We start from the raw sequence: 23,407 nt of genomic DNA on the forward strand, positions 1-23,407 counted from the left end.
TAATAGAACAATTCTGTAAGAAATGTGTTTAGGGAGAGATTTGTAGGAAAAGAGGAAGCTTATTTGAAAACAATAAGAGAGCTGTTTAGCTTTACAAGAGCTTCTCTGTATCATGACAAAACTATTTGGTTTCTTGCCCCTTTGCTTTATATCTACTCAGCATGCTCCACAAAACCAATGATGTTTCCTTCCGCAGGCCTTATGGGTTGGTAATCTACCACTGGAATTGCAGTTGATTGATACAGAATTGAGCATGTGGTACCTCCATGTGAACCACCTAGGCTAATCTTCTATGGTATGTTATTGTGTTGCTTAGTGCCAGGGTCCTCTGATATGGTCTGCATATTCAGTGTTTGAGTGAGTAGTGTTTGACATCTACGGAGATGGCTTGGTGAAAGTGGCCAAAAGCAGGGGGCACTGCAATAGCAATTGTAGGGTTTACACGGCTCCGTCCTGCAAGTTAGCCCTCTGTTCCATTCCTAGTAACGTCAGACTGAAAGCAAAGTTTTTGTCTTTTGTAACACACATGCTCTGGGTGACACTCATCAATAGAGTGAAGGCTTCTCAAATACGCTCCATGTTAGCCTAACTCTAGTCCTATCGAAGCCACTGGGATGTTTGCCATTAACGTTCAGGGCCTTTAGGACCAATTGCAGTTGATGCATTCTTGAGACAAGATGGTCTTTTCCGAAAAGCCAGTGTTGGTGATTTTTTTTTCTTTCTAAAGTAGAAGAGATCCAATTTCAGTTCTAAATAGGGATGTTAAAATAGTTAACTGTTCTTAACTGTTTGACCTTGCTGTGGCAGTGAGGTCCCTCAGTGGCGGGGCTGGAGTACACTGACAAGGGCTAATTAACCAGTAAGCATACTGGTAAGCCCAGGCATGGGCAATAAGCAGACTATAGTAGTGGTCCCTCTAGCTTTTCCCACCCCTGAGTGGAATGAATTTTATGTGCACCAATGTGGAGCTGAGTGTGACACATTCACATGGCAGAGATGGGGCAAAGGGGTTCTGAGAGTGGGAGAGGGCTTGGACTTGGGGTGCAGGGGTGTAAGCTCTAGGGTGGAGCTGGAGTTCAGGGGCCCAGAGCTAGGACAGAAGGTTGGGAGGCAAGGGCTCTGGCTGGGGTGCAGGTTCAGGAGTGGGGCTGGGGCTGAAGGGTTTGGGGTGCAGGAGGGAGCTCCAGGTTTGGGGAGGAGCTATGGGCTGGGTATTGTGTGCAGGAAAGGGTACAGGCGTTGGGATGGGGGTCGGGGATGTGGGCTTTGCGGTGCAGGAGGATGCTCAAGGTTGTGGGGGGCTCAGAGAGGGGCAGGGAGTTGGGACTCAGGTTTACATGGGTAGCTCCTGGCACTGTGAGTGGCTGTACCTATGGACATGCAGATAAACCAAGTGTCTGGCAGCCCGCCAGGGGCTAACCCTGCTGAATGCTTCGGGCCCTTGGGCAGCTGATTGCCCACCCCTGGATAAATCTCATGCTTACTGGTGTGCTTACCGATTAACTGCTTAACATCCCTAGTTCTAAATCTTTGCTACTGTGGTATATTATCTGAGTGAGCCAATTTCAATGACCTATGTGCATTTTAAAAGGACTGTCTCTACAGTCTGTAATTTGAGTTGATTTTGCTGTTCTTGAAAAATCTGCAGACTTGATTCAGGATCCTTAAACTTGTGCCATACTTATACAGGAATCTTGAAATGTTATTGTGTCATCTGTTGCTTTATTGTTCTAACCTTAATCATAATGTATGACTAATACTTTACATTTTAGCTGTTCTGTCATCAACTCTGATGTCATAAAAGTAATAGATTAACTGGGAAGATCGATATCTTAGAAGGAAATGAATTGCACCCCTGAAGTTATCATTGCTTCGCTTTCTAGAAAAGAGGCTAAATGTGAACTATACTTAAAAAAATATTTGGCTAGTGGTACTGGATAGTTCAGAAACCAGTATTGGGATTAGAAACTTTTAACTACTGGTTTGTTTTATAGAGACCTGAATTCCCATACAATATTTGCAGTGCTGTAGCCATGTTGCTTCTAATATTGGAGTGATAGGATGGGAGAAGTAATATCTTTATTGGACCTATTTTTGTTGGTGAGAGACAAGCTTTTAAGCTAAATTGCCAGAGAGTATGGTGAAGACCAGGACTTTAACAGGGTTCAAAAAAGAGCTAGATGGATTCATGGAGCTTAGGTCCATCAATGGCTATTAGCCAGGATGGGTAGGAATGGTGTCCCGTAGCCTCTGTTTGTCTGGAAATACGTGACAGGAGAGGGATCATGTGAGGATTGCCTGTTGTGATCCCTCCCTCTGGGGCACCTGGCATTGGCCACTGTCAGTAGACAGGATACTGGGCTGGATGGACCTTTGGTCTGACCCAGTCTGGCCATTCTTATGTAAATAGAATTGTTTTCGTGTCTCTGAAGACAAGCTCTGTATAGCTCAAAATCTTCTCTCGCCAACAGAAATAGGTACAATAACAGATCCTGTTAGCTCCCTGGCTTTTTCTTCCTATGCAATGGCTCTCATGAACTCAAAAGTTTGTCAGGGCAATGGTTTTTGAAAGGGGGGAGGGAGGAGCACTTCACAAATTTCTAAACTGTTCATAAGCCAGCCCAGAAGGGGAGGGGCATTGGGCAGAAGGGGTAGGGACAGGAGGCTTCCGGTGCTCCCCCGCCCACAGACCCTGATTGGCCTGGGGATGGGGGAGCATGTGAAATGTTTCCCCTTCATCCTCTGGCGCCTAGAGAGAACTGCCAGCTGTTTTGAACAACTGGCGGTTCCCTCTAGGCACCACGCACCCCAGATAGTGGGAGGAAACTTCATGCACTTCTCCTGCTCCAGGCCAATCAGGTCCTGGGGGCGGGGGAGTGTGTGAAGTCTTTGCCCCCTGCCACCACTCTGCCAGGGGTGTGTGGCACGTAAAGAGTACCACCAGCTGTTTTGAATAGCTGGCTGTTCCATCTGATGCTGTGTGCCCCTGATGGGGGCGGGGAGGAGACGTTGCGTGCTCCTTCATACCCAGGTCTCAATTGGCTTGTGGGTGGAGGAGTGGCCGGGCAGCTGTAGGCTGGATCAACTGGCTTGGCGGGCCTGATCTGGCCCGTGGAGGCTGTCTTGCCCACCTGTAGTTTTAAGTCCAGTCTGAATGGATAGATGTCCCATTTATTGGTGACCTCAAGAAGCCAGAGATTGAAATGGCTAGGGACACTTGGTTCAGGCTGCACTACTTAGTTCATTACAAGGCAGCTTACTTCAACCTAATATGGAAATATCTACGTTTAAATTTTGCTCCTACCAACATAACTGCATTGCTATGCCTACTTAATTATGCCACCTCCACGAGGGATGGAGAGTCAAGATCAATGTTGTTTGGGTCGACCTATGTCAGCATAGACACTGCATTGCTTATGTTGACTATTACTGGCTTTCAGGAGCCATGCCATGATGTCCCACACTGTGTGAGCCAGCGTGTGCGGGGAACCAGCTTAAAAGCCGGCTCCCTGCACCTACAGGCTCCCTACTGCCACCCTTTCCTCCTCCCTGCTGCCTCATGCTCATCGGTTAATCATGTAAACACTTTCACATCCCTAATGCACACCACTGACACATGGAGCAAATTATAGGCATTGACATGTGATTGACTGAATTTTATACTGTAGTGATGGCCTTAACCTTTCCTCCATTCCTTGATCAGGAAGTGGTGATTCTAGATGGGTGGCACATTGGTGTGGCAGTGCGTATGTTACACCTATTCTAGCCATCGAGGGCAGGATTCTTAGATTTTCAGTTGGGTACAATTCACCAACAATAAACTTAAAATAAAAAAAGGTCTTAATAAAATTTTAGACTTCTTGTAAAACACCATGTGAAAGAAACCTATGTGTGACATGGGATTTAGATTTCATTTCTAGCAGAACAACTGAGGGTTACCCCGATATCATGAATTTTGTTGTCAAGCAGTACTTCAGATTTCTGTACAAAGATAAGCTGAAGTGGAATCATAGGAGGTATTTTAATTTACACAGTTTAGTAGTGATGGACATTTGTAAGAATGGGAAAATTACCTTTAATGATCTGGAACACCTTGAGTGTGTGGGAAATGGATCCAACTGTGCTATATTCTGTGCAACCTAGAAAAGAGTATTATGGCTTCTAATTAAACATTAGAGCACTGACTTTGAACCGGGGTCTCCCACATCCTATTCCCTTCTCTACTGTGGACTGCTGTGCACCCTGGGCAAATCACCTAGCCTCTGTGCTTCAAATCCCAATTTGTAAAACGGGCGTAATAATGCTTCCCTACCTCACAGGGATGTTTGGAGGATAAATACGTTAAAGACTGGGAAGTGTTTTGAGCTCTACTGATGAAAGTTTTTATATAAGAAATAGGGATGTTAGCATGTAGCAATTAGGCTATTAACCAATAAGCCTGGGCTCATTGGTTAATCGTAACAGTCACACTCACAGAGGCAGCGAGGAGGAGGGAAGCAGGAGCTGGTGCCAGTGGGGAGCTGGCTTTTATCCTGGCTCCCTACATGGAGCTGCCTGCACTGCTGCTTCTCATAGGCAGCAGCGTGAGGGGGCAGGCAAGAGCCATTAGCTGGTTTTCCACTGTTTCAAGCTGGCTCCCTTGAGCATACTGGCTTCTGCTGAGCTGACTGCTTCTCCCCCCATCCCTGCTGCCTCTCTGTCAGAGGCGGCAGTGTGGGGGGCAGGTGGGAGCCAGAATGTGCGTGGAGCTCGTGTGCCAGCTTCCGCAGAGCCACCTACTCTCCCTCTACTGCCTCTCACAGAGGCAGCAGTGAGGGGCAGCAGGCGGGAGCCAGTACACATGGGAAGCGGCTTTCAAGTTGGCTCCCCCATGAGCACCGGTTCCCGCCTCCCCCACATATAAATGTATAGCTGCTAAAAATTCCACCGGTTACATGTTTATACAAATATATGTTAGTTAAATCCCTAATAAGAAACAGACATTACTATTATTAATTTTTATTCAACAAAAATACAGTAGAACCCAAGAAGTTACAAATACCACAGGAAGGGAGTTTGTAACTCTGGATTGTTTGTAACTCTGAGCAAAACATTGTGGTGGTTTTTCAGAAGTTTACAACTGAATATTGACTTGACATTGCTTTGAAACTTTACTATGCAGAAAGAAAATGCTGCTTTCCCTTTTTTTAGTACTGTGGTGTACAACCATTTCTGAAGCAGTAGCCACTATAGGGTACTAACCACACTCAACCGGCCAAATAGCCACATGTAGCTAGTGGCATGTTGGACACCATGGTTTTAGTAGCTTACATTTAATACTGTACTGTATTTGTGTAGGTTTTTTTTTTTTTGAGGAGGAGGAATGAGGGTTTTGTTTGCTGCTGCTGCCAAATTGTGTACTTCTGGTTTCAAATGAGGTGTGTGGTTGACTGAACAGTTTGTATATTTGGTGTTCATAACTCTGTATAACTAAATGTAGAAAAAATTAAATCCTTAGTATATCCTTCATGGACACATGAGTTAAAAGGAGTATTTAAAACAAAAAAGAGAAGGTGATGGGAATAAAGGGGGGAAAAGATTTTAGTGTCTAGTGTGTTCTTACGGCTTTACATCTCTCCATGTTTTCAGGTTTTTGCATATGCCATTATGGTGTAAGCCCACAAGACTAGACTTCAGTAACTATTAACATTATTGACAGGGATACAGTGTAACTGACAGGCAGGAAACTCTTTGTATTTACATTTCTGCAATCATTTTACAAGTAATCACATAGCTATATTTAAATGGCTGATTTTCATACTCTTGTGTGAGTAACTGTTTTTATTCAGATTTAGCGGATGTATGTCTGTAAAGGTGGGATGTAAAATTCCGATTAATCAGTTAACTGGTTAAATGTTAGGTTAACCTAAAATTTAACTGGTTAAACGACAAAGGAGAAGCCTTGCAGGAGCAGCCCCCAGCCCATGCTACTCCATGCCCCAATCCTGTGCTGGTGTTGGCTCCTGACTCTGTCCCCTTGCTGGGGCTTTTCATGGCTCTCAGCCTCTGTTGGAGCAGTCTTTGTCTGCAGCAGGCCTAGGTTCCCCACAGAGGTTTTCTATTCTGAGTTATTTGTGGAATTGTTGGAATAGGGAAGTTGACAGAGAACAACAGTTGTCTTGAATGGTCCTTTGTAAAACAAGTATGGGTCAGGACACAGCTGATGAGCCACTCACTGTATTCAATATCTTTATTTTGGGGCTTGCTACCTCCTAGTCTTCCAGTACTTACAACTGGGCAGAAACGATCTGCTCATCGAGTCACCAAACTGTCAGATGGGAACAATGGAATCACTAAACTTGAATTGTCCTAGGGGAGATGAGGCTCCAGTTCACTTAGATATCCTGTACTCCAAAGCGTTCTCTTTGTGCGTAGGATATGGGTTGACACATGTTGGCTGCCTTCTTGGTTATTATTACAAGCATTTATTGTGTGGCCAAGCACTGATGATTGAGCAATTAAACTGCTTTTTATATTGGGAAGAGAAGAGGTCAGAGGTTTCTGTTAATTTTATAACTATACTGCTGTTCATTTTTGCTTTAGTCATAGCTGAGTGATATTACAAAGTGGTAGCTTGAGAGGTCCAGTGTGGGTACAGAGACCTCTGTAATCTGGGACTCTGGTCAAGATGTTGCTGGATCAGAGTCCTGGTGGCCAGGAGTGCAAACCAGGTGGGAGCCCTTTCCCTAGGGGAATGCTGACCAGTGGGACTGTCAAAGCCTCATCCTCGGTGAGCCCCATCCAGGCAGAGCAGCAGCAGGACCGGCAACCCCATCCCCAGGGAGCCCTGGCCGCATGCAGCAGTGGTGGAGCAGCCAGCAGCCCTGTTCCTGACAAGTTGAATTCAATTGACAAGGGCTCAGACATGCTGCCGCCAGTTCTTCTTTGCAGTATAAATGTGCCCTTGCTTTGAAACTTCCTTTCTTTATATTGATCTTCCACATCACAGATATAGGAAATGTACAGGTTCTGAATGTTTTACAGCCAACATCTCCTGAAAGGAGATATTGTGGTACCTGTCCAAAAAGAGGAGCTCAAATGCACTCTGGAGAAAATTTTCATTTAATGGAAAGACCTGTCATTTCCGTACCGAGGGTGGTAGATGGGGCTGTGTTCTGGTTAGTACTGCAAAGGGAAATGGCGGTCTCCTAGTTTCCTTTGGAGTTTGGAGCATGGACAGTTGATCATTCTTGCTAGGGATATTAGCTAATGTGTATTTGTGTAAATGTGTAACTGCTGAATTTTTTTAGTGGTTATATTTGGCGGGGGGAAGACACGGGAGCCGGTGCTTGCAGGGAGCTGGCTTTTAAGAGGCAACACCACATGTACTGGCCCCCCTGCCCTAGCCCACGATGCTGCCTCAGAGCAAGGGGAAGGCAGCTCTGCAGAAGCCAGCTCTCTATGGACACCTGCTCCTGCCTCCCCCACCCCTTCTTACCTCTGATAGAGGCAGTAAGGGTGGTGGGGTGGGGGAGTGTGTGTAATCATTAGGTTTAACCGATAAGCCCAGGGTTATCAGTTAATCGTGTAAACGACTGCACACTAACATCCCTAATTCCTACACCTTCATGGAATCCTGGAATGCATATTCTTCTGTGTTCTACCCATACTGTAGACATAAAAATGACACTTATGTTAGCACTGGATTTATTTTCTAAGGTAAGCCAGGTTGGCTCAGACATGCTGGGGAAGAAAGGCTGACTGGTAATGGTTCCTAGGAGATGGATTAAGAAATCTTCTGTGCAGGGACTTGTCACAATCACCATCACAGCTTTCTGTCTCTAGATGAAAGTCCAAGGGTTAGTTTGCCCCACTTCTCTTTTGCAGTAATGACCATTAACTGTACACACTGCAACCAGGCATGTGATGTAGTTGTCTGTTGGTTTCCCAGAGGAGCTATCTAAAGGGTCAGCTGTCAAAGTCATGTGGCTGTCACAACCAACAATTTCATTCTGGTCTTAGTTTCATTTTATAACTGGATTGAGGCTGGTGCAGTTGGGTTAAGGGAAAAAAGAGGCGAATGTATTTTTTAAGACATCTCTTATAAAAATAGCAGCTTTGGTTTGCTATATCATTGCTTACCCTAAATACTTCTGTGGTGGCTGCTTTTTTTAACTGTAGCAGCAACTGTTAACATACATAGCATAAACTAGCATTTCTAAGTGAGACTGAAGGTGATGTAGACAAAAATCCGTGTAATTGCAAGCCTGTAGACAAAAATACGTGTAATTGCAAGCCTGTATTAATACAATGAAACAATGTATGCATTACTGTTCCTTTAACAAAAATTCATTTTCAAATCAAAAGGCTAGGAGAATAGATTGGTCATTAATGTTTCCTTTACATGAAAATGGGGGAAGAAGGTGTGTTGAAGGGAAGGAGAAAATTGAGTTCCATCAATGAGAGCAACCCTGGGAAATTTTCATAAAACGTTCTGTGTGGGCTGGGACTTGGGAAGAATTGGATTCTGTTCTTGGTTGTGCCACTGGCCTGCTGCATGACCTTGGGCAAATAACTTTACATCTATGCTTCAGTTTCCTCCTCTGTAACATGGAAATATTGATTCTACCTCCCTTTGTAAAGCATTTTGACACAGAATTAAGAGGGCTGCATAAGAATTAGGTTCTGTTCTTTTTATTTATTACAGAACTTAATTTTCTGCTCTGGGGATGGGGAAGAATGGTATATGAAGCCCATGGTGTTTTTAAAAATTATTATTTAGAAGCAGCTTGAAATGATAATGTACTTCCTACACCTGGTCATCAAGAGGTCTCTTTCATGTTACCTTGTATGAACAAACAGAAAACTTGATACTGTAGTTGTTTTGAATAATGGAAGTAATTACACTCAGTACTGCAGTTGGAACTAGGGATGTAAAATCCTGTTTAATTAGTTAACTGGTTAAACTCAACGTTTAACCAGTTACACACATTTATTCTGTTACGGTAACCAGTGAACACTTATTAGTTAACCATTAACATCCCTCGTTAGAACATAGGGATTACCTTTCAGGATCTGGACCAAAATCCATCTAGTTGGGTATCCAGTCTCTGACGGTGGCTAGTATCAGTTCAGGAGAAGGGTGGGGACATGTCTATTAGGAGATAGGGGAGGGGGTGATTAAAAAAACAAACAAAAAATAACCCATTATGGCCAGTTTTGCAATTGTTTGCCTTGGAGGGACACTGCTTCCTAAATGAAGGCAGTTGTTTTGCTAATGCCTTGAGGATTGGGGATTGATCACACCTGGTGAATTTTTCATAGCTAAGTAAGTGCAGCAGTTCACATAAACATTGTTTACTGCAGAATCAGGGTGGTGTTGCCTGTATCTTCCTCTTTCTGGATCTTCAAGATGCTGTCATTGGATTTGCTATCTGAGCTGTATTTCTTGTTTTTGTGGAACAGTCTGTGGTAGGGCTCCTTCCTATTGCAGAACATGAGACTAAAGAGTTCCTGAGGAATAAACCCTTTTCTGTGTTAAAGGACAATAGTATAAAGCAGTGTTTCTTAAACTGTTCTGTGGCACACAGGTGTGCTGCGAGGCAGTCGGAGGTGTGCTGCAGAGAACAACAGAGTTCAAAATGGCCTCCCTCAAAAGGAGCAGACGACCCCTTTTTTTTCTCAATAACTTCCCCCAACTTTTTTTTCCCCCACAATAATTTTCCCTCCGACCTTGGTGTTCCTCATAAAAAAAATGTTTGGTGTTCCTCGGTCTTAAACTTTAAGAAACACTGGTATAAAGGGTTCTCAAGACAAATTTCTGGTGGCCTCAGAACACAGGTTGGTGGCTGTGCTGACGCAAAGGAGTGGGCTCCCACCATCCCAGGGCTGAAGCCCAAGCCCTGCTGTCTTGGGCAAGGTGGGTGAGGCGCTCACTGACCACCTGTGAGTCTGAGATTCTCCAGCTCAGGGGAGCACCTGGGCAACTAAACGCTACGTCCCAGAGCTTCTTGGAGCCTCTGAGGAGGCTGTGTGGTACTGATTCTCAATGGCAGCCCCAGTGCAAACAACAACGGAGGGCACCCAGAAGCAGCATCTCATCTGCTTTAACCTCTCCTCACTCCCACACTCTCTGCTTGTGCTTTGGAGGCTGTTGTGGCTGCAGAAAATCCATGGCTTGGCTGCATGCAACCACAGTATCCACATTTGAGAGAGAAATAATTTGGGGATCTCAGGTGGATGTTAGGCATATAAGAGCTGCTCTGAAGCTTGTGGGGATCCGCAGGCCCAACAGCATGGCCCTCCTGCCCTAATCCCCTGCCCTGTGGCTCCCCACCACACCTCCTGCCCTGACTCTTATACCCCCCCCCCCGTAACACCATGCTCTGACTCCTGCACACCCCAGTGCTGAGCCCCTCCTCCGCCCCCTGCCCTGAGCCTCTTTAAGGATCTGATCAAAGCTAGCTATATGTACTGGTAATTAATAACATGTCTTCTGGCTGTGTAGAACCTTTGGGTATTACATGCAGGGAAAAAATGTTTCACTGCTGATACCACAGCTCATTGGCTTTATAAACAGTACAAAGTGTATAATGTTTCCCTTAAGACAGTGTTTCTTAAACTTTTTAAGACCGAGGAACACTAAAGAATGAGGAACGCCAAGGATTTTTGTTGAGGAGGGAAAAAAAAAGAGGAGGAAGCTTGCCCCTTTTAAGGATGGCCATTTGAACTCTGTTCTCGCCGCGTATGATGACCATATTTTCTGAACCAAAATTAGGAACACATTACCTACACCCCCGATCTCTGTTTACTATGCCCCTGACTCTTGTGGTCAAGGTGGTCACATGAAGGAGAGAGGGCCGTGTACAGAGCACACCGGCAGAGCCTGAATGTACCCTGCTCTGCAGCGCTTCAGCCGGGCTCTGCACAGTCTCTGCTGGGACTCTGGTGGCAGCTCCCAGGAGCGACTCACCGGCTCCAACCAGCGCCCCTCCCGCACCAGCAATGGTGGTGGCCACCTGTGGATGCAGGAGGCCGGGCTGGCGGCACATGGAGAAGGCAGTCCTGCAGTGGGAGGGTGGGGCTTGCCGGATGGCAGTGCATGCTGCATGGGAGCTTGGAACTCTGGACACTGTGTGCCACTGGCAGCTGCCCTAGCTGCCCGCTCAAAGCACCAAGGGAGCCACTTATGTGCTGAGTGGAGGCGGGGAGTTGCTGCTGTGATGCGCTAGCACTGGATGTCTTTAAATCTGGGACTGTCCCTGGAAAAAAAGGGATGTATGGTCACCATATTTCCGCGGCACACCTCCGACTGCCTTGCGGCACACTGGTGTGCCGCAGAACACAGTTTAAGAAACTCTGCCTTAAGACATAGCAATGGTCAATTCCCTCGGCTAATATTTGGCAGAATTTATATAGAGAGAACTTTTTAGAAGTTGTGTTACGATAGTCTTCACCTTCCATGTATTTCTGCATAGACATTTTCCTAAGATTCAGACTTACCACTCACTTGTCTCAGCCTGACCACAGTGGTTACACAAGGACTGATTTTTGGTGTTTTAGGTACAGGCAGTCCCCGGGTTACGTACAAGATAGGGACTGTAGGTTTGTTCTTAAGTTGAATCTGTATGTAAGTCGGAACTGGCGTCCAGATTCAGCCGCTGCTGAAACTGATCAGTTTCAGCAGCGGCTGAATCTGGACGCCAGTTCCGACTTACATTCAGATTCAACTTAAGAACCCCAGGCATCCCCAAGTCAGCTGCTGCTGAAACTGATCAGCGGCTGATTCCAGGAAGCCCGGGGCAGGGGCTTCCTGTAGTCAGCCACTGGTCAGTTTCAGCAGCGGCTGACTTGGGGACGCCTGGGGCAGAGCAGCTGGGGTGCTGCTGGGTTGGTCCAGTAGCGCCGCCGCTCCTCGGTGCTACTGGACCAACCCAGCAGCACCCAAGCTGCTCTGCCCCAGGCCCTGATTCAGCCGCTGCTGAAACTGACCAGCAGTGGCTGAATCAGGACGCCTGGGGCAGAGCAGCTGGGGTGCTGCCGGGTTGGTCCAGTAGCGCCCAGAGTGGTGCTATGGGACCAACCGGCAGCGCCCCAGCTGCTGTACCACAGGCGTCCAGAGCAAAGACGCGGAGCACGGGGGCAGCGGGACAGCCCAGACGCGCCGTGGCTGTCCTGCTGCCCTCGGGCTCCGTGGCTTTGCTCTGCTTTGCTCCCCGTTCCCCTGGTCTGCAGACCAGGGGGACGGGGAGCAAAGCAGAGCAAAGCCGCGGAGCACGCGGGCAGCGGAGAGCCCAGACGCGTCTGGGCTGTCCGCTGCCCGCGTGTTCCGCCGCTTTGCTTCCTCTCCCTGGTCTGCTGGAGAGCGGACACTTCAAAGATGGAGGCGCCCTTATCAGCTAATCGAACAGTTGATGCAAATTGCATCGACTATTTGATTAGCCTGTTAATCATCCCTACTATAGTTTCAACTAATTTACCTAGTACTGACGTTAGACTTACCAGTCTGTAATTGCCAGGATCATCTCTAGAGCCCTTTTAAAATATTGGCATCATAGTAGCTATCTTCCAGTCATTCGGTACTGAAGGTGACTTAAAGGATAGGTTATAAACCACAGTTAATAGTTCTGCAATTTCACATTTGAGTTCTTCCAGAACTCATGGGTGAATGCCATCTGGTCCCGGTGACTTGTTGCTATTTATCAATTTGTTCTAAAGCTGCCTCTAATGACACCTCAATCTGGGACAATTCCTCAGATGTCACCTAAAATGAATGGCTCAGGTTTGGGAATCTCCCTAACATCCTCAGCCATGAAGACCGAAGTGAAAAATTAATTTTGTTTCTCTGCAATGATCTTATTGTCTTTGAGTGCTCCTTTAGAATCTCAATCATCCAGTGGCCCCTGTGGTTGTTTAGCCGGCTTCCTTCTTCTGATGTACTTAAACATTTTGCTATTACTTTTTGAGTTTTTGGCTAGCTGTTCTTCAAATTCCTTTTGGCTTGTCTTATATTTTTACAATTAATTTGACAGAGTTTATGCTACTTTCTATTTTCCTCACTAGGAAAAGCTTAGTGTCATTCAAGATGTTTATGTTGCTCAATCAAAAAAAATCACATTTTTTAAAAATAATTTCATGATTTTTCAGCCCATATTTTTTAGTAGTATTACATTTTCAGAATCTCTAGTTTCCTGTGTTAATATGTGAGGCATGGTTCAGAAGAGAATAATATAGAATCCAGTCCCTAATGGGAAAGCTTCCCTGTTAATATAGCTGTCATCAAGAAATGTCAATGGCATATTAAATATGAAGATTTATTGCTGACTTCAGTACTAGTTAAGGGCTCCCAAGTGTCTTGGAATTTGGTGGAAATTTTGCAGCTGATGATTGATCTGTATATTTAAAGCTCATCAAAGTTATGTTGCCCTGGCTGTTAGAAAGATGTCTTGCGGGGGCGGGGTGTTCGGAGTGTGGGGTAAAAGTAATATGATGGGGGAAATAAGATATTGCCAGAAGCTATATGGGATTGGTGGAAAAGTTGTGGTTGTCTAAAGTGGAAATGTATCTGAAATCTAAATAGAGGGTTTGGGAGAGTTGACTTTTTCAAGTGGAAAAGTTAAATACAGCATACTGTGTGGAATTCCTATATTTGATATCTCTGTGAAACTGATAGTAACAACTTTTGTCATATTGGAGGAGGTTATGCATGTGGTGAAAAGGATGGTGCATGTGATTTATAATTCAAAACACTAGCCCTATTATTCGAGGACAGTCTTATGTCCGTCCATGCTGAGTGATGATTTCACACTGTTATGAAACAGTGACTGATATTTGAACTTCTTACTATAAAGGTTATTTTTCTGCATTAATTTTTGTAGGTTTTAAGATAGTTTTGTTAAACAAAGCCAGATTCTAATAAACCTCCACAATTGATAACTCAGGCACTCATTTAAAAACCATAGCAGCTGCTATAAATACAGAAGACCCCAAATAACTGACACCTAGAAATAAAATGTTGCTTACAGTTTAGTGAGTATCATTATAGATTTCTTTCTCTGACACACACAGAGAGTTTGTATAACATGGTATGTTAAACCTTCACAAGACTGAATTTGTGGAATTACTTAACAGTGTAGTTTAAATCCCAGATCATTGATGTGTAACCAAAGATCATAACATTTTTGTTATAAGGTTAAATGTAATAGTTTGTGGTAGGCGATCAGAGCTCATCTCTAAATAAAAGCAGTGGGGCTGGCATTCGTTAGCCAGAAACTCAGAGGCTATGTCTATACTTCAGGCTTCTTACGCAAGAACTTTTTGCAGAAGAGATCTTCCACGAAAAATTCTTGCACAAGAGCGCGTGTACACTGCCATGTGCTTTTGTGCAAGAGAGCATCCATGCTGCCATGGACGCTCTTTTGTGCAAGAAAGCTCTGATGGCCATTCTGTGAATGGCCATCAGAGCACCTGTGCTTTTTCCAGTAGGGGTTTCTTGCTCAGAAATCCCTGTTGTCCGTCCACACACGCTTTTTTGCGCAAGAGCTCTTGTGTAAAAAGGCTTATTCCCTGAGGAAAGAGGAATAACTCTTGCGCAAAAAGCCCTGTCTTCTGACAGTCTACAGTACTTTTTCTTGCGCAAAAACGTCCTTGTAGTGTGGATGCTCTGCGAGCTTTTGCACAAAAACTCTGCAGTGTAGATGTAGCCTCAGACTGTGCTTCTAGGTAACAGAACAGAAAGTATTAACTAATCCCAGATCATTCCTGTATTAGACCTTCTGATAACCTCAACTCAACAGGCATAAGGAAATCCCAACTAGCATAGGATTTTTCCACTCACTTTTACCTAGTATTTAGGGGTGAGAGAGAAAAAATTAGTATTATGGGGCAGTCCTGAAAGCTAATTTAGAAATGGTATCTGGAGTGTTTTTGGGAAAACACTGTGCAGGCTTTCCTGTGTGCGTAATATCTGAGCACATCCTGGTCAGCTTTCTGCCTGTCAGTCTTCTCCAAAATGCAACAACTAGAGCAGCATTTTAATCATACGCTGACTTGGTTTCCAGATCTTTTTCACATGTGCAGAATGATCTGGTATTTTTCAGTCAACTTGGCAAGGAGAATAGAATAAAATCAAGGTTTAATTTGTTCCACTTCATCTTAATGTTAGCAGCTCTTTCATATGTGGTGGTTAAATAGACCAGAGAAAGCTATATGATTTTTTTTTTAAATGTGGGTAAAATTTTAATGTTAAACTGCATGTTTTCCACTTTTCCTTCTCTAGAACAAAGTAAGCTTGGAAAAATCTTCAGAAATGATTGTTTTTTACTTCAGAAATATGGGGAGCTAGCAGATGTACCTGGTGTTGCTCAGGTCCTGAAGTGTGGTTTCTTTTTCTTTTTTTCTTTTTCTTTACATTATATTAAAAGTAAATTGTACATGCTTTATTTAAATGATTGTATAGAGCAGGGAGTTGTGTGTGTGGCGCAAGGAAGCTGGGAGGTGTGGGGCAGGGGGTCGGTGTGTTGGAGATGGGGGTGCAGGAGTCAGGGCAAGGGGATTAAAGGTGGGGGTGGTGGGGAGCAGGAGTCACAGGAGCTTGGGGACTGAGGATGGAGTGGGTGCAGGGGTTAGGGGAGGAGCCTTGGAGCCTTGTGGGAGTGGATGTGCAGAAGTCAGGAAAGGGAGTGGGGGTTACAAGAGCTCAGGGCAAGGAGGGGGATGTAGAAGTCAGGGCAGGGGTTTGGATGTGAGGGGGGGCTGGAGTTTGGGCAAGTGGTGGGGAGTTCAGGGTAGTGGGTGCATAAGTGAGGGTATGTGGCTGGGAGAGTTGGGGGCATAGGGTACAGGGTGGAGGGTGCTGGAGTGAGAGCAGGAGGTAGGACCTCAGGGTCCAGGGTTTGGTGCATGTGTGCGCAAGGGGGGGGGGGCTTCAGGACTTGGAGTGGGAGGCTGGGAGGAACTTTTTGGAGCCACCCATGGGAGCAAGGTTGATGCTGTTTCAACTGGCAGCTCCTTCCAAGGGGCCTGGGCTGCATTCCCTGACAGGTGACTGGGGCCTGGGGATTATGTGAGGGGAGGGGCAGTTCTCCATGGGCTTACCCTGGCCTCCAACTGCCCCTACCTTGCTGCCCTATTTCCTACTAAGAAAGGTATTGAAAGTCCCAAACTACCTCCACTTACGAGATGTGCTCTTAAATCCAGTGTGTTTTAGGAACACAATGGAACCTTATGCAGGAATAGTTGCATAGCAATATCTAATAATATTTAACATGTTGGATGCAGTCATTGTATTGTTCAATAGCTGTTCTTTTCAAACAAGCCTTTTTATTTATACTTTCTTTTGGTCTGCTTTCAGCTTTAACTTTCATTGATGAATGGTGTTGGTTTAGCAGTAGGCATAAAGAGGCAATATAATAACATGCTTGATACGCTTTCTTTAGAATAAAAAGATGGGAAGTGTTTAAAAGAAATTCATCTCTCTAAAGAATGCAGTTTTTGAATCTTTGCCACTGCTAGTGACATGCTATACAGTAATATTGGTATGAGGAGCTTTTCATGAATATTATTGGGCTCAGTAAACTTATTTTCACATCATCCAGTAACTCCTGGCTTACATAGAACTATTTCCTTAATATGTTGGTTTTGTTTTTTAATTTTCTCTCTTCCTGCTTCGGTTTTATATTAGGGAAGCTCTTAATAGCTCTGTGTCCAGCCAACCCTCAATCCCCACTGAAAAAAGGCAAAATGATTTGACATAAATTTTAACTCTACAAATGCAGATGCAACACTATATTAGTACAGTAGGTAGTCTCTCTCTATCCAGACTTCTTAAAAATAGTCACATGCTCTGATACATAGATCCTTCAATATAAATTTTAATATAGACTTTCTACATTGGCAATGTGCCTTTCACAGATTCAGTTCCACGGAGCCTGCCGCAGGCAGGGATGCTCCAGCTGTCTGGAGTAGCCCCTGTCCATAGTGGGCTCAGCCCAGGCTTCTCCAGCCTGCTGGAGCAGTCCCTATCCGCAGCAGGGTGGCTGCTCTAGCCTGGCCGTGGTGGACAGGAGGGCTGTTCCAGCCCAGCTGGGCTGCAGTGGCTCTCCCCTGCCCACCTCGCCTTTTATCTGTTCACTGGTTAAACACTACATTTAACCGGTTAGCTGATTAAAGGGGATTTTACATCCCTAATACTGACAGCAGATACATGAATGCAGTTGGTGTTGGCAGAGTTGCATTTAAAGGAGAAGGCTGGATTCTATGGATTTAAGTGACTAGTGGACTACCCAATAAGACTAGTCCTGATAAGTCTCTACTCAATTAGTCGCTTCCTCCCTCCTTGCTGCCAGGATAGTAAGTGTCTCAGGATAGCAAGTGTCTCCTCTCCCTTCTGCCTTCCTCCACTGCTCTCCTTTTGAATGCGGTGCTCTCTTATGCCGACGCCTCTCCCCCTGACATCAGGGATGAATGCACACTCTGGCTCTGCCCTACGTCCGCGTGCGGCCCCACCCCCGCTTCTGGCTCCCATCCCAGGACTCAGCCCCCCTGCATGCCACTCAGCTGGGTGGCCGCACAGGAGCAAGCGGTGCAGACTGCTGTCAGAACGCTGCGCTGCCTGTGCAGCACGGGTGACGGCTCCACCCCATCACAGCTCGCCAGCTGCCAAACTCTACTCACCACGGGTTGAGTGGGCGAGCGGATTTGTTGAGCCCTGGTGATTAAGCTTAAAGTGAATGGGAATGGAGAGGAACCTTACTTATCTAAGGAGGAAAAACTTAGAAGGAGTTAGCTTGGGGGATGGACGGACAATAATTTTTGGTGGGTAGGGCACTCGAAGAATCTGGTAAGTGGTCAAAGGCTATATTCTTCCATGATTTTAATGGAGGAGTATGGGATCTGGGATAGTGGTTGGGTGCAGAAGGGAGCTTGGGGTAAGGGATTGGGGGTGAGGGATCTGGGAAGGAGTTTGCGTGAAGGAGCAGATTGTCACCTGGGGCAGGAGACTGGGGTGCAAAGTCTGGGAGGGGGAATGGGTATAGGAGAAGATTCTGACCATGAAACAGGTGTGGGAGGGGGGTGCCTGGTCTGGGAGGGGGTAAGGGTGCAGAAGGGGGGCAGAGTGTTGGGGGGAGGGTGGGGCTGGGGCACCAGAGGCAGGCTCTGGCTGGAAGGTGCTTATCTGGGCAGCTTCAGGTGCTAATGAGGAACTGTTATTAGTTATTGAGACTGTTCCAGGTGGTTGCAGGATCTTCCTATGTGAAGCTCATTGCAGGGTGGGGACTGTTAATGGCACTGCCAGTCCATATAAATATGGTAGAGTAAGGAGAGTGCCTCGAACGTACACCTTTTGTTAAGATAATCTTTTTAACAAACCGGCTGCAGTCACTTGTACCCCAAACCACACCCTGGTAGAGGAGAACCAGCACACATGGAAATAGTCCATGAACAGACGGTCTCAGAGGCTCAATGTCACAGTTCAGAACAGTTGCACCTATATTTTCCCCTCTGGTCTGACAAGGATGCACCATCTAGGCTTCTGGCTCCTCTGGCTGTTGCCTCCCCTGAGTTGGGGACCTGCCTCTCCTTCCCTTCTGACTGGGGTATTTCCAGTCTGAACCGGTCTCTGCCCTCACTGTTTTATCTCCAGCAAAAGACACGCTGCCTAGACAGACCTGCTAGATTTCTGTTCAGAAACGAAGAACAACGGAACTGCCCACAGTTAAGCCACTACACAATTCTTTCCATTCAAACTAATTTATTTTAGGGTTCGATGCACCACAGAGAAAACAGACACTTCTAACAAACTTGCCAGAGATCACCCCACTTCCAGCAAGGGCTCTTTGGGTGGTGAGCGGTCCTCCGTCTCTTTTGTGGTGATATAGTCACAACAGCCTCCGCTCAAAACTAGCACACTCATGAGGACTTTAGCCCCCTTTATATAGCTCAGGGGATCCTTGAGATGGAGTTTTCAGGAGCAGATCATATGAAACAAGCTTTTTTTGCTCCCGAGGGAGAGGCATTCCAAGTATGTCCTAGGAAACCTGCTAAACTTGTATTGTCCCAAACAATTCTTTGAAGTCTTAACTTCCCCAAGATTTGCATTAGTCTCCTGGAAAAGTTACGTACTGTTTTATAATACACAATTGTATTTTGAATATAATAGATCCAAGAGATACTACATTTAAGTTGATAAGGTTTAATGTGTTTTAGTACGTTTTGTCCAGGACATTGTAGGAAATTGCCCTCTGCCACAATCAAATTTGCAGAATGGTGGGGAGAAGGATGTTTTTATAATGAAACCTATTTTGAAAAGGAGCCTGACACACAATGTATGTGCTAATCCACAAACAGCCAATCCCTGCAGTGCAAAAACTCCCTGTCCTGCATTTTCTTGCCATTCCAGTGTTTGCTGTATGTATGGCTAAGGGCTTGTCCATGAGTGGAGTCACTCAGGGCTAGTTATTGCCCTTCAAATTCACATCCTCATGATACCAAAGTGCTACCAAAACACATAGATGGTATCCTGAGCTTTCCTGGGCACAACCCACTTCTTCAGTCCGATCTTCTGAAGAAGTGGGTTGTGCCCACAAAAGCTCATGATACCATCTATATGTTTTGTTAAAGTGCTACTAGACTATTGGTTGTTGTTGGTTTTTTTTCCTTTTCTTTCTCAGTTATATACTAGTGACTTGCATACAGGGCCTGATAGGTGAGGCAGCAAGGGTGCTAAAATCACCCCTATTTCCTCTGCCTTTGGATAGACCCTAGATACTCATAAAGGACAGCGTTCCTCCACAAAAGCTCTTGCATATGCAGTTACAAAAGATGGGGGAGGGAGGAGGTGGCTATACCGCAGTATAACAGAGTTAGAAGAATCCTCTGCTCATGGCGAGCAGGACATTTTCCCAGCTTGTATTCAATTTTTAGACATTAGAACAGTAAAGAATTGAATATAAACTGAGGTAGTGCTATCTTCCTGAGTCTGCAGATAGCTGAAACTCAGTACTTTGCAGCCTGGAGCATGCGCAAAACTGCTGCTCAGTGCCCTCTGGGTTGCAGTAAAATATATAGTAGTTCATCTGCTGATTGTCAGAGCTCTGAGTAGCAACAGAGGACAGCACTGGAGCTATTTTCAAAGGAGGAAGAACCAAAAGAGTGTATGGGGAGAGGGGAAAAGGGAGTACAGCAGCCAGGCTACTGGTTAAAGGTAGAATTGTAGAAACTCCTAACTTGTCAGACAGTTGAGCTGTGTGTAGGCTGGGGTGCAGAGGGACTAGGACATGGGTGGTTAATAAAAAAAAGGTGACCTGCCAGGCTGTCACTATATTTACCTGTACATCTGCAGGTATTGGGCAGTCACGCTCTTATTGGCCTCAGATCTCTGTTTGCGGCCCATGAGAGCAGTGGGAAGCAACGCGAACGAGGACACCGCAGGCTAGAATTTGCCCACCCATGGACTAGAATGTTCTTTCTTCCAGTCAGCAAATAAAGAAGTTTATGGGTGATCAAACTCTTCTAAATTGGATGAGGGCAATTAAAGTTTGTAACCCTGAACCTGGTCTGGGAGCAGCAGGTTGAGGGAAGATTGGTTTCTTACCTGGATATGTATGTCCCATGGACATTGCCAGGAGTGGGACAGGGTGGTACCTATCTTACATCCTTTTGGATACTAGATTTAGTCCTGTCCTGAATATTTATTAACAAATTGCAAGACCTAGGAATGAGGGGATGGTATGGTGAGAGTGGGAAGGAGAAGGAAATGCAGGAGCTGCTGCTCCAGGACTTAGTAGAGGAATGAAAAGCAAGAGAAAGTGGAGTGAAGTTTGGAGGGTAAATGTAATGATAGGAAGAGAGGCACTAATGTTACAGTTAGAAAATTCAGTAAATTGAATTCACAATAAACAATGCACAGCTATCTTGTCCCTTGCTATTTAAAAGTAACACTACAGCACAATTACCTTGTTTGGGGAGGTGTAAACTAGCAGAATTACTCTTTGGACTATTAGACGTTGCTTTCTGTTCCTCTTTCCAATCCCACCAATCCAAAAAACCTTACCAGAAACCTCTAGTTGTTTTCACATGCAGTACTTTTGGATTATGTTAAGTGGTTCTTTTCTTTTCTCTGGAATACTCTTCAAATACTTCCTCATTGATAGGAAGTAGACGTATCAAAGGGAATCTAAGCAGATTGACCAAGTTCACAATATTTCTTCTAGTCAATACCATATTAGGATGATGGGGGTGAAGGGGCAGAATGTTACTGTGCACAGATATGAAGGGCATGGGCATTAAGGAAGGAGAATAATCCTTTTTGAGTGCCATACATGTGGTCTGACCAGGAATAGTGGGGTTAACTGTAAGAAAAGGAACATTTTAGGGAGAACTTCATAATGATACAATATATTAGGCCCCTTCTTCTTTGGGAATATGCTCAATGGTAAGTGGGTGTTGACAATAGGTCTGCCCCAGCCAAGGCTGAGATTTCTTTGCTTCTACTGTAGGTAGGGCCAGAACACTGTTAAAGTCCCTTGAAGACTACATAGCAGGCCCTCCCATCCATTGTTTGAAGATTTAAAATTTTTAAAAGTGCTGATCTCAATTCACGCATAATATGAAACTCTAGGATCTAAATCCTGTCTACATTAGACATTAACTGCTGTTTAAAATCATTAATTAAAATATAAGCATGATTACATTGTTTTAAACCACCATCAATTTTTCTTATGCAGGGCTACTGTGTATTTGAAAGCTAGCCAGGCTACTGTGTATTTGAAAGCTAGCCTTTCAGGCTTTTTAATGCTCTGTGTTACCAGGGCAGGAAGTCTTCTAGGTAAACAACTTGCAAGCAACATTTGAAGAACAAGGCTTTCAGTTTAGAAGGGGTGTTTCGGAGCTGCTTGCTGTTTGTTGTACTGAAAGTGGCTTTCCTTGGTGGCCAGTGTTAAGATACAAATCATTGGCAAGTCTAATAAAATCTGGGAGTTCTAATTCCATCTTCTTCCTCCAGTCACCAGAGCAGATTCCTTCCCTTTCCTCCTTTGTCCTCCATTATTGTCAAAAGAAAGACCTTCTTAATGAAATCACAGCCAAAGGCCTTTTATAACCTTGACACTGTATTCTTATTAGTGAAAACAGATGCATGTTGTGCTTGTTTAGTCAGTTAAGGCTCTGTTGTACTTGTCACATTGTTTGCCCCCTGTGACATAGTTCACAGTAGATCTGTGCATATAGTAGGCACATTACATTCACTTTGGCCTCTGTCCCAACTTCTGCAGAGATTTTAATATTAAAGAGAATTTTCCTGTTAAAATGTTCTAAGATATCTGATAATGTTTATGGAATCACCCTTTGTAGTTTCTGCCCTCTAGGTAATGGAAAGTCATGTGGACAAATGTCAGTTTCATTGCTGGCTTCTGTATAATTCTCTGGTCTCCTGACTGTGCTCCTGAAAGGGGCTGTTAATTCCTAAGTGTATCCATGAAAATAGGGGTTGACACAAATGAGCCAAATCTTCATTTTTGTTTTGTTTTTTATCCCTTCATCTAGGATAAATATTTAGTATCTTAAGACTAGCTAGAAAGGAAGGATGATCTTGTGCTTCAAACACAGAATCAGGATCTTCCCGATTCTGCCTATGATTGTGACTTTGGACTAGTTATTTAACAATGTGTCTGGCACGCTATAAAATGGGTCTACTTATTCACATCTGGGGTGGAGCTAAATTGAACAAACATTTAAACAGCGTTCTGAGACCCTTGGGTAGAAGACACAATAGAAGTTCATCATAATACAGTTTTTTGCATATGTGAAAGGTTATTAATGCTTCTAAACTGTTTTTCAGATTCTAAATGGCTTCTAAGAAGTTTGGATCTGACTTTCATGGTAAGTGAAGTGCAGTATTTTTGTGGAAACACCGCATAAAACATTTTGTTGCCTCTAATACAGATTTTTTTAATCTTATAATGGGATAGGGTGGCTCTTGGGATTAACAGGAGACTCCAGAGCCTTTCACCATCCCGATATTGACTAAAAGCAGCCATTTTCTGTTGGCTGCTAGTTCTATAAACCCATGAAGAAATGTCCTACAAGGGATACCGTGAGAGAGAATGTTTCCTAGGTCTATAACAGACCTTTGCTCAATGCCAGGTAACAGAGGTTATCACAGATTCAGAAAATCAGTATACCGGGGAGAAAATAAACATCAATTCCTGGTATTATTTGTAATAGAGCTCACGCTGACTACCTAGGTGAAACTAGCAATAAGCAAGTTCCTGAGCAGAACACGCTGTCTTTGTACTGTCTCTCTACCTTAGTGCTAAGTGTGCTGTTTCTAGTTCATGGCTGTTTTTAATGCTGTGTAACTTTTAAACTCTCTCCACCTGGTGCTCAGCTAAGATGAGGTGGAGAGCAGTAGTCACACTTCTGCTTATGC

At 44.8% G+C, this 23,407-nt stretch overlaps 1 protein-coding gene across 1 annotated transcript in view; it reads left to right on the forward strand.

Moving 5' to 3' along the window:
• Window positions 1-23,407, forward strand: part of UBAP1 (ubiquitin associated protein 1) — a 46,622-nt gene that overhangs the window by 4,567 nt on the left and 18,648 nt on the right. The window contains exon 2 of the mRNA XM_075932792.2: window positions 22,817-22,857. Coding sequence (XP_075788907.2) covers window positions 22,824-22,857 — 34 coding nt within the window. The 5' untranslated portion in view covers window positions 22,817-22,823. The remainder of the gene's footprint in view (window positions 1-22,816; window positions 22,858-23,407) is intronic.

The sequence above is a fragment of the Pelodiscus sinensis genome, chromosome 6 (assembly GCF_052426305.1).
Source record: "Pelodiscus sinensis isolate ZL-2025 chromosome 6, ASM5242630v1, whole genome shotgun sequence".
Taxonomy (NCBI): domain Eukaryota; kingdom Metazoa; phylum Chordata; order Testudines; family Trionychidae; genus Pelodiscus; species Pelodiscus sinensis.